Source organism: Ischnura elegans, chromosome 5, assembly GCF_921293095.1.
Source record: "Ischnura elegans chromosome 5, ioIscEleg1.1, whole genome shotgun sequence".
Classification (NCBI taxonomy): Eukaryota; Metazoa; Arthropoda; class Insecta; order Odonata; family Coenagrionidae; genus Ischnura; species Ischnura elegans.
This window is the reverse complement of record NC_060250.1, coordinates 58,398,333-58,410,544: the sequence shown is the minus strand read 5'-3', so window position 1 is coordinate 58,410,544 and position 12,212 is coordinate 58,398,333. Positions and strand designations below refer to the sequence as shown.

The window sequence follows — 12,212 nt, the reverse complement described above, 5'->3', positions numbered from 1 at the left end:
GGACCCCAAAACCTCCTCTATCTCTGCATTTCTTCAAACATCTATGAACCCCAAACGTTTTCATCTTGGGTGATAATGATGTATATTAAACCGTGCTAAAACTTTCGGCCTCCGAATGAAATGCTGATTATTGTTTTAAGTAAGTTTGCGTAGTTCTTAAATTCAATGCAATAGAATGAGTGCAATTCAGGGAATTATTTTCAACATGACAGTTTTCTAAAATTCATGTTTTTTTTTGTAAAATTTCATGCGTTGAGTGTACCAAATCAGAAGAAATAATTTCATGTGTCATCACAGATAGTGTGTGTATCACCGAAGGATTATGAATACCGTGGTGAATTACGATTTGTAAGAATTTTTATTTCAATGGCCTCAAGACTTTAATTAATAGTAGCGGGCGTAAGTTTGTGGAAATCCTTTTTCGTAGGAATAGAAGAAATAAAAACTTGGCTATTTCCACATAGTATTTTATTGTGGCCGACCATGGTTTAATTACAGCGTAATACCATGACAAAGTCACGCTGTAATGAAACCATTGTCGGTCTCAATAAATTACCACGAGGAAATCCTACTGCCTCAAGACTATTTACACTTTAATTGCAAATGCCATGGTATGTAAAAATTCATATACTATGTATTATTTTTTTCTTAAGTTAATTCACTCATGGGACTTTTACTACTACTTAATTTCCATTTGTCGTTTCATTGAGTGTCACTCACCCAGTGGGGTAGTCAGGAATTTCGTATTTCGCTCGGGGGGAAGAGGGAGGGGGGTTGCAAAACCAGGGTGGAGAATTTTTTAAAAACAGGGTCTAATTAGAGGGTTTTAAACTAATAGCAACACTTTTTATAATCGAAAAAATTTCATTTGTCAAAGAAATCTTTTGTCAATTCATGATTTCTCAATATTTTGTTTTCTTTTACGAAAGAAAGAAATTGTGTTTTCATATTCGAGGGGGGGGGGGGGTTCGGATCCCTCGGACCTCCCCCCTCGCTACACCGCTGCACTCACCCAATTTGCAATGGTTGGCTAACACCTTTCAGTTGTAACTTTTGTTATTTCCAAAATTCTTAATTAATTTTGGGTACCATATAACATGAATGAGTTTCATAAAAATGGATGGTCAATTGCTTAGGCGTATTATAACCCCTAGCCATAGCCGTCAGTTTGCTTAATCGTGATTTTCCATTTTAGGAATATCCCATATCATCCTCTCAATTCTCTTGTGAGTATTAAAAAGTTCAGATTTTCCACACTTCATCCAGCTTATACCATGATTGAAAGGCCATAGTTACTGCGTTTCGACGTTGACGCGTTTATCTGGTGAATTTTTAAAGGAAGGGGTATGGCTCATGGTATTTTTTTTTCTCTATTGAACCTGAGTTTCTCCAACCACCTTCATTCTATGCTATATGTTCAACTTCCACCGCAGTTTAATCTGTTGAGGTTTCTGAAACCGTTTTATTTAATTAGTAGTAGTCCAGAATCGGCTTTGATATAATTGATCATAGGCGGATCTAGGGGGGGGGGGCACGGGGGCACGTGCCCCCCCCCAGAACCTTAATAAATATGGAAGATTTTAATAAAGTCCCATTATCATTGCGTTCGTTGTGTATTACGAGGTATCCTTGTGCCCCCCTAGAACAAAATCCTGGAAACGGCCTTGCTTGTGCCCCCCCCCTCGAAAGAAATCCTGGACCCGCCCCTGTAATTGATGTTGGACCATGTTCGAAGATAGGTTTGAGTGACATGGCTAGTGTTAGCTTTCTCCGAATTCCGAATATTTGAATTCAAATTAGAGACTGGCGTCGGTACGTTAGATCAACGGTGTTGTCAATTGGTTCAACTCTGAGGCGGCGAGCTTCTATACAGAGGGGTTGAAGAAGCTGGTGGAACGGTACGAAAGATGCTTAGAAGTGAACGGCGATTATATAGTGAAGTAAAGTAGGTTTCTAGCTCACTAAAAGTGCCAATGAAATGTGTTTCATGTGAGTACATTGTTTCCTGTAACCAAACGGCCTTTACTTTATGAATATGGTAAGGTATGGTATTTGGAGGAGGCGACCGACAGCTGAGGTCATTTGCGCCATGAGGGAAGGGTAGGTAAGGAAGGGTGGAGAGAAACCCGGCGTCGGCATTAGCCTGCTCTTAACGAAAGGCGCCAAGGGGACCACGGCTTAACGTCCCATCCGACGGACGGAGTGTTTCGCTTGAAATGTCCTCCACACAACACTCAAGCAGGGATCGGGCAGTCTTTGAAAATTCTCTGCCACTGCCGGGATTTGAACCCGAGCCCGCCGGGTGGGAAGCCAACACTCTAGCCACCACACCAACCCGATCCCCTTTATGAATATGCCTCGTATTACTGAAGAACCTAGATCCTTACTTAGGTGCGTTACGAAGGGTGACTTCCAGGACAGTAGACCTAAAAATTCAATAACTCTTGCTTTACTCTGTAAAATCCTTCTCAAACCCTTCTTTGTAAATTCCTTTGTATATCCTTTTCCCCTATTCTGGCGTCCGTTTTAAAATTCATCAAATAACTAGGTAACAATAATAAGATAAACAAACCATAATTTGCACCTGAAGATGATGATAATTCATTGAAACCCGAGTCGCGCTCTGATAAAAAATAAGTGGTATAAGTAATTGTCTGATATCCAGGAATCCCTTAAATGTGATGGAGCCATTGGATCCTTTGTTCCTTTGGTTACGAAGGGGCTGGTTAGTAACGGGTTTCCATCGCTCATTTTTCCTTCGTCTGCTCTCAGTTTTCTCCTCCAGATGAATCAAATATCCTAAGTTACGGTGAACTCCTCTTGCGTTTAACATCAAGTTATTCCGTCATTCTGTCTGAATTAAATAATGCTCCAGATGTGTGCAACGTCTATGAGTGCAGTATTATCCATGTAGTTGGAAGAAATCCGGAGTGAAATCTTAAAACGGTTCACCAGCTTTATTCACCGGTAAATCACAGGATCTTACTTCAGAGCTATTCAACACTTTTGTTTTACCGTTCCCTAGTTTTTGTTTTTTATTGAGAGGGTACAATATTATACATTTTCTCTAACAATTCCATGAAAAACTCGCAAATCACCTGTCATTACCCAACTATACTTATACTATTAGGGGTTAGGTGGAAGAGGGGACTTTCCAGTCTCAACCTCGCCCGAATAAAGGCATTTTATTATTATTATTATTATATTTATTCTGGTTTCCCATAGATGGCTTATTTGGCTTTTTTGTGATGGTGAATGGTTCTCGGTTTTTTTGAGTCAATGTCTCGTATACTTATATTATGTTAGTCTTGTATCACGAGCCGGCTTCATTTCCTCTTGCCATTGGAAGTTAAGATTTTTTTATTTCTCTCCGGTATTATATTATCTATTCTTTAGAGGTTCGTTGCTTATGTTTCTTTTAATGTACATATTGCATGTTCTCCCATCGCATCTAACATTTTCTTTTGCATTTCTTAAAATTTCCCATCATTCAGTCAGAGCCTTGTCTTCCGTCAGCGCTATTTCACCTCTCCCACATATTGTGTTCTTTGTTTGCTTCTACGCTGTTGATTGATCCTTGCGCTATTATATTTCCTTCTCTTTGCTGATTTACTATTGAAGTTTATCTTACTCACGTATGTAATTAATATTCTCCCATACAATTAACATTTTTTTCGGCAAATATTTAATTTTCCCATCATCCGCGGTCAGGGGTTTGTCTTCCATCTATGGCTATTTCTACCCTATTACGGTGTCCCACTTATGTTTGCTTTGTTTACTTCTGTGCTGTTGATTGACCCTTTTCTCTCTCTCCATCCCAACAGTCCCTGCCGATGGTGGACGAGGGCGAGCCTTCCCCTCCTCACGCCGTCTCCTCCTCCGTCGAAGACACGGCCCAGATCCATCAGCCCCCGCCGCCCTGCACGGACTTCCGGCGAGCCGCGCCCGAGGACGACCTCCTGGATGAGGACGAGGAGCTGGTGGGCGACCTGGAGGGCATCGCCGAGGAGGACGAAGACGAGGTGGCCGCAGCCGAGCGGGAAGAGGAGATGGCGGCCCGCGGGCGCAAGGAGCCCACCGGGGCCGCATCCCTAGCGGCCCACGACAGCGACGACGACGACGACGGCGAGGAGGGACCCTCCGGGACGGCGGCGGCTAAGGCGGATGAAGACGGCGGGCAGGCCGGGCTGTCCCAGTCCGACCTCAGCGAGTCCTCTTCCATCGGCTCGTCCAATCCCACGTACCGCTACGGCAACCAGCTGGGCTACGCCTCGGGACACTTCGGCTACCCACAGTACGCCGGGTACGAGCCGCCGAAGACCCCGAAGAGTCCTGGGGACGGTCCGCGGAGCGGGGCCTGTGAGGACGGGGGTCACTGGCAGGGAGGGGAGGAGGTAAACGGGGATGAGGAGGGGGAGGAGGAGGCGGAGAAGAGGCACCAGAGGGTGCAGGAGCAGCTCGGGGGCGGGACAGGAGGCGGCAACCCCAAGAGCACCGGGGGTGGTCACCACCGGACCGGCAGCCTGCCTAAGCCGGTGGCGGCGGACGACAGCGCGGTGTCCGGTATGGGAGGTGGAGGGATGAGCGAAGCTGACAGGATCAAGTGCACCTCCAAGCGCCGTTCCCTGCCCATCATCACGACCACGCCTTCGGCGGCCCTGGGGGGATTTAAGAAACTCCTGAACGAAGACGAGGACGGCGGGGAGGATGGGTCCAAGAAGAAGAAGCAGCAACCGCACGAGGTTTTGAAGGAGTTGCCGGACGGTGAGCTGGAAGTTGCCGAGGAAGAGGCGCAAGGATCGGGCGGCGGCCCTGACGCTGCTGCCCTCTCGGCGGGCGGCGCTGGAACCAACTCGGGGGAGCACGAGAATCAGGCTTTCGTTGAGACGGACTGAACGGAGGACTGAGAATGGGCTGGGAGGGTGGGGTTGAGGAGGGGTAAGGTGGCGGAAAAAAAATATAAGCGAATTTGAAAAATAAGAAGGGTGTTGTTATGTGCAGAAAAAAAAGATAGCCCTCTTTCTCACTCACATACACAGACAGACACACTCTCGAAGCAGAAGAAGGAACTCTCTTTGGGTTTTGACCCCTCCCGAACCGAACGGAACTCATTGTTAGACAAGGAATTCGACTTCACCGCTTAACGCTCTCCTTCTCTCGTCTCGACTTTTTCGTTCCGGAAAAAACCGGGGACGGTCTTGTTTTTAGGAAAATATTTCTCTTTTTTTACCCAATCGCCATCACATACATATGTACTAAACCCCACATCATCGAGACATTATGTAATACACGCAAACACATGTACAGATTGCGAAAAATACCAGCAAAAAAAAATACTCTATTATTCTTTTCAGTTCCGTTTCCACTCGCTGCTTGTTCCAGCCTGGGTTGTTAACTGAATGTTTGCGTGAACACATCCGCATAGTATAAGAATGGTGGCTATTTCAACAGCGTTTTATTCGTGTAGACTTCGAAATTGACGTGGTCAATATATCGGACAGGTATGACAGAATGGACAGGTAGTACTCGCTCAAATAACCACAGAAGTTCGTTTTACGTATGATACGTTGCCTCAGAACGCGAAGTAACTACCGAACGGAAATCAAAGTCTTTAGTCCAAGAATGTGATGTAATGGCGAAAAATACTCTGTTTTGATTACGATTAGTCATTCATGGAACTTAAATCATCTTCTAAACCTACAATTCACATGTTATAGCATCGCGTGAGCTGGACTTCCTTCGCGCAATCCACGCGAACACAGATAGGTAAAAGCTCTGAAACGAATCTGGCGAGTGCAAAAACAGTATAGCTATCGGTATATCGGTGATTATTTGCGTAGGATCATCCATATTTTCTGCCCCTCTGAAAAAATCGGAATTGTATCGGACCCTCTCCTTTGAGGTGCAAGTCGCGACACACGTAGAAGAGGGTCTTCTTTTCATGAGAAGAAAGAGAGAGAGAGAGAGAGAGGCTATAGGAAAAATTTTTCGGGAAGCCTTTAGTTCGGGAGAAGGGGAGTTTATTCGTGGGAAGAGAGTGCACTGCTTTTGCCGGTGCTGACGTAGGCCCGGAGTGGCTTAAAGGAATGGATGGATGCTATATAGGGGGATGGGTGGTGGGGTGGGCTAGGAGAGCATGTATGTAGGGGAGGGGATATCGCGGAATGGGGAGATGAGGGGAGGGTCGAAATGGCAGATTCGGCGGAGGAGGGGAGGGGGTACGGAGGGGAAGAGTGAACTCTCTCGGTGGGAGGGGAGGTTTTTAGGCGGGCGTGCGTAGCATTGAGTAGCGAAAAGAGAGAGGAGGAGGGGTAGGAGTGCGTGTGACAACGGGCAGGAGTGGGAGGAGAGTGAAAAAAAATAACAAACAGAATGCGCGATTGTTCGGATCTCTCCCGTTCGTGCAATCCGTTGGAATTGATCTCGGCTCTATCCTCCGCAGCCATGTTGTAGGTGCGCGCTCAAAAAAAATGTTCCGGAAAATAACAATGAAGCCCGAATATCCTAAGTTATTATCAGTGGAATTATACGTTGCGTGCATTGTTCTATGACGGCTAGGGTGATTTTTAAGCTTTTGAACTTGTCTTTTAGCATTGAATTGTGCGAATACTGGAGAAATTTTTACTTATTTATCAGGGAAAACAGAAGTGTTGTTTACAAATATCACATTGTGCTTTTTTATAGCTGCTTTCAGTTGACATTTCCGTGAGTCGCTGGGGTTTATTCAGGGAATAGAGTCACGCAACTCCGAAAGCTTCACTCAAATGTTTAAGCTAATGATCCATGTGCTCGTTAACCAGCCAACCTTTATGCGGGCATAGTCTTTTCCCTAATACCACCGGTATACGTATCCTTTATTTCGCCAGCAAACGGGTAATATAGATAATCATGAATTGCCATGAGGAAAAATTCCCCTGAACCGGGAATCGAACCATGGGCCTTGGGCTTTCCGGGCCAATGCGCAGACCACTACGCTATCCAGGTGCCTTGATTCCCATGGCAATATAGTCTCAGTAAAAATAATACCTATAATCTACTGCGGACTCTATTATTTTCTGAAGTAATTCATTTATTTTGGCGGAACACCTATGGAAAATTATCCTGCTGTCAATGGGATATTCATGTTGCCCGATCTACCGAAGCGCCAGAAAACCTCTGAAAACAGGCCGTTGTCTAAGTGAGCCTTCATTCTCAATGTTTAACGAGGATACATAAAATTTCCCGTCTATAATATTAATTCAGCTCTGGTAATCCGTAAAATGGGATTTTTCTGTGTTTATGCTACTCGTCACCCGACGCGGAAGTCTTTGTGGAATCTATTACCCCACCAATATTTGTTCCTGTACGAATCGCGAATATTTATCGCGGTGCCTTTGCGCATTCTGAGTTCACCTTAGGCGTCCTGCAAATTTCTCCGGAGTCACCACTAACTCATCGCCTCAAGATCTGGAATTGGAGAGACCACCGATATTACAAAAGAGGATCCTAAAGTCGGACTATTAATGTGTTGTCACCCACCGCGCATTTAAATGGGTTTACAAAAGTCGCCTCTCGCGTCGCTGATGGACAAGTTGATCCGAGGTTTACGGGGAGATAAGGTATAATTAGAGATGTTAGGCTAAATATAATGTACAAGACGATGTGGTCTGCCAAATTCACAACTTTCCAATGCTAGTCCTTGCAATTTCAAACATTTTTACTGCAAAATATATGGAAAAAATTGGATCTCATTGGCCTCATCACCGCGCCGGGGACATTTTTGGAAACCGGTTAAAATACGACCGAAGTGGCAACAGAAATCACTCTAATATGGGATGGAGGTGGGCCTCCTCTGCGCTGTCTCTTTGGGAGGGACCCTCCTCATTTGCAGTCAGTGACCTACAGTGTCCCCGCGGTCTGATCAGTTTAGAATTACGGACCAACGGTTATGCGATCATCTTTGTGACTCATTGTTAGTGTAAGGTCCCGTTTGGAATTTCGCTCTCTGTCTGTCTACAAAGCGGCATGAACCTCCCTCCTCCTCTCTCTCTTTGTCTCTCTCTGCAAATTATGAGCGTTTTTAGCATGTGGAATCGTAAGTCATGGGAAATATTTCGACTCGAAACCTTCAAATAACACGTCTTGGTCTACGCTTGAGGTTATATTCCACTGGCGTCCTTGGAAGCAGATAGTCTTGTGGTCGAGAGGGTGCATCAGAATTGCAAAAGAGTTCGTCGTGGCTAAAAATGAAAAAAATCACATAATGTTTTGAAAATAAAGTGTGAATAACTAAATATAAATTGACGTGAACGAAAAAAAAATCGGAAATTAGGGATCGATTTCTGTATAAAGTTACGAAATGCGATGGACCCAGATATTTGAACACCAATTTCACTTTTTTGCCACAGCATATACATACGTACATACATATATATATTTAATAATTGAGAAATAAATAATTATTCAAAACCGAGAGTTGCCTATGTAAAGATTTTTGAGGTCTAAGTGAGAATAAGTGTCGTTATCCTTCGCATTTTTTAGCTCGTCAAAAATCATGAAGTTTCTTTCCTTTTCCACGAAAGTTTTCAAAGGTGGTAATGCGCTGAATTTCCCTCAACAGGTCGGTCGCCGGATGGGCCCTTTCTCAAATAGCCGTCAGCCATTGGAAATTGAAAAAAAAAGTGAAAATTTGAGTCTAAACAGTGCTACTTTCTTCGTTAACCGGAAGAAGTTTTCACTCATGAGCTAGCGTGGTTTACACTAAGTGCAACCAAGGTGTCATCTTTTGAGGGCCGTTCACCAGCCATTTTAATAAACCTTTTAACAAGAAAACTTCTCTTTCAATCTTTCTGTCACTCAAAGTAATGTTCCACATTTGAACAAATGTTCACACAGAAAAACTACACGTTTAATTTATTTGGGACAAGTTGACCGCATTCAAGGCTCTCTCGTTTTTGCCTACGACACAAGTGAGATATATTTAATGCCTCTTCTCATCATCATTATTTATTTTCGGAAGAAGAGAAAGCTTTGAAATTTTTTTGAAAATTCTATCATTATCGCGATTCGTTAGCCAGTTAGGCTTATCCATTCAACCAACGGTATGAAAGAAGTGGTTGGTTGTCCGTGGATTCATAAACATTATTTAGCGAGTCCAATTTTTAAACTAATTAGCATCCATCCATCCAAATTTCTGTGCCATAACTTGTTAGAGTATGTAAACCAACGCATCGCTCTTACTAGTCGCATAATAGCATTTCCTTTGTTTTCAGACTATCCGGCGGGTTTGTGAAGTGGCTCAAAGCTGGATGTTGTTGTTGTTGTTGTTTAAATACTAAACGGTACGACGTACCAAATGCTCCAATCAACACCTGGATTCGATATTCACGTAAAGGTTCAATTTTTTGACCGTTCAAAAAATATTTAATAAAAAAATCAAATAGATATTTTATTCGTAATCCATGCAGTCATTACGCTTCGCTTGATGAAATGACAACGTTGACCATGAAAACACTTGTTCCGATTTATACATAAACATAGGTACACGCTTGGAAATTTAAAAAAAAATGAAGAAGTTGGGTGGAAAACAGTATCGTTATCACTGTAGATGCATTTCATGTAAACATTTGTTGGAAAGTCAATAATCCTTATCTTGCAAAAAAAGATGTGTGTAAGAAATTTTGCAAGTAAATACGATTCAGTATGTGTGCAAAACCTTTATTTCCCCCTACAGTCCCTTCGGTTGCACTAAAAAGAGAAACATGACAAACCACTGTATTCATTAACTAACTGCCCTTTGAAATTGGATGGCTTTATGTGGAAGTTCTCACGTCCTTTGGTGTAAGGGTCATCTGATGGTTCGTTCACGATTCCAAAGAGATGCAAGTGCAGGGTTATGTGGTGAGATTGTTTTACCCTGATAGAATCTTTCTTCTGCCCCTGTGAGTTTTGTGTGCGTGTTGATGAAATCAAAGTGCAATTTTATCTCTATCCTGTGTGACTCTAGGATGTCCTGGGTTGTTTTGTCCAAAGTAGAGAGCTTTGCCCGAATACCCTGGAAAATTATCCTCTTTAAAATCTATATGATCCTCTGAAATTAATGTGGAGGTAACTATTCAAGGCAATGAAGGATTCGGTGCTTTCCCGGCGACTCTTGCTGATGAAGTCTTCTCGGGAATTCAGCCGGGTCAGGATGGACATTGCTGCCAACGTTTCGACGGCCTTCTCTGTCGTCGTCATCAGGGTAAATGACGTGAATCACCCTGATGACGATGGCAGAGAAGGCCATCGAAACGTTGGTAGCAATGTTCATCCAGACCGGCTGATTATTCAAGGCAATTTTATGTTCTGGATGAGTTACTGGATGCAGCTCAAATGAATCATCGAATATTTTATTCTCCTCTAGAAAATTATCTACAAATGTCATGGGAAATTACATTTCCTTCCTCTTAGCTGTGAATCATCGAAGGTAAAAAAGTAGAAAAGTTTCCGTCCGCCGAAATAATTCGTGGCCGGGTGTGTGTGATTGTGATTGCTGTGCGGGTGAATGTTTCAAATGGAAGTGTGGGGTATGTGTTCTTGTTTGCTCACAATCTTACTCCCAGGAGTGTTTGAATTTTGAATCGAGCTTGAAGGTATATTTTTGTAGTAATTTAATGAGTCGAGTGAAAGGATAGCGTCCAATTAGGCTCGGGTGATGAAGGTGTTGATCATGACGTGAATTGTATGAGAGAGCCAGCGGTGCTGATCGGCGGATATCTGAAAAGTCTTCCTCTTGCCCTGATTGAATAGGACCCGCCACAGAATTTGCGTTTTGCGCGAGTGATTTCATACTCACCAATAACGCAATAATTTAAATAATTAATTGCTGATTAATCTAAAGAAATTTGAATAAAACCTTGATTTAAATAAAAGGTAGTCGTACTTTTCAACAATTATTTAATGAGTGCGAAGCGTTTCGGCTCACAGAGCCATCATCTGGTACTGGAATTGCACCAGATACAAGTCGTTGTACTGATACTGGTCTGGTACAGGACCTTGTACCAGACCAGTCTGGTGCAAGTTTGGTACAAGGTCTTGTACCATATGGTGGCTCTGTGAAGCGAAACGCATCGTACATACACATTAAATAATTCCGGAAACATGAAACTACCTTTTATTTCCTAATACCGAACTTCCACTATATCACGCATGAATCGGTTGAACTCTATACTGTGAAGTTGCATTCAGTGCTAAATTAGACCTTGGGTTTGTGAATAGTCCTACTTCTCTCGCCATCCATATGCCGAGCCTCAAATCGCACGTTGAGTATCTTACTGAAACATACAGATCTATCAAACACTGTGAGCAGTGAGCATTTTGTGTGATAAGTTGATAGAATCATTCTGTTATGTTGATTAAATTAAGACGAAGCCGTGTTTTCTCAGTATAGAGTCACTGAAAATAGAGAAGCCGAAAACTATACCATTTGGGACGTTTTGAAACTTCCTTTGTCTTTATTAAGTTGTAGTAGCTGATAGCGAATTATTTCGAAAGCTATCGCGAGTGTTATTTCCGCGTAGTATTGAAGGAAAAGTTTGTGTTCAGATAAACATTCTACGTCTCTCTTTTCCTGAAATATTGCGTACTCAGAGACGACTTCAGCCTTTCATGGATGGGATTAATCCTTTAGGGTGAGGACCTCATTAAAAGCATACCTTCCTTGTACTTCCAAAGTCGTTAAATGTATTTATGCGCAAGGTACACGGTTAGTGACCTCCTGACGTCATCCCCTTGCCCTGCCCAAATGAAACGTTGACCTCAAGAGGACAACCGTTTTCTCGCGGCTATCCGACCTCGTCCGTGAAAAAAAGAAGACAACCGTGGGCCAGGAAGTCAATCGCTTCAAGTCCACCTACTCTCAGCTCCTTCCGTTTCGCACAAAAGAAAAACATAAAAATCATCATCTCAACTGTCTCCCACCTTAGGATGACGTCACAAGTGTACTCCCACGTCTTCCCCATCCCCCGTCTTGTCTTCCCACATGCACCTCAAGGCGTCCACCCCCGCATAACACAAGGAAATGCGCAAAAGGGAGGAAGAGGTGATTTTTTTTCTCCTCGCGAATTCGAAGGAATTGTTTTTATCTTTGTGGAGGAACACTCGTCGCGGACGAGAATGTGGGCGTGGTTGGATGCTCCGATGTCTTGAGCCGAAACGAAAAAACGAGAGAAAGACTCCTGGATAATATGATG

At 43.4% G+C, this 12,212-nt stretch overlaps 1 protein-coding gene across 1 annotated transcript in view; it reads left to right on the top strand.

The window, feature by feature from the left end:
* LOC124158937 overlaps positions 1-4,912 on the top strand; it is a 346,015-nt gene extending 341,103 nt beyond the window's left edge. The window contains exon 6 of the mRNA XM_046534369.1: positions 3,825-4,912. Coding sequence (XP_046390325.1) covers positions 3,825-4,895 — 1,071 coding nt within the window. The 3' untranslated portion in view covers positions 4,896-4,912. The remainder of the gene's footprint in view (positions 1-3,824) is intronic.
* The last annotated feature ends 7,300 nt before the right edge of the window (positions 4,913-12,212 follow it).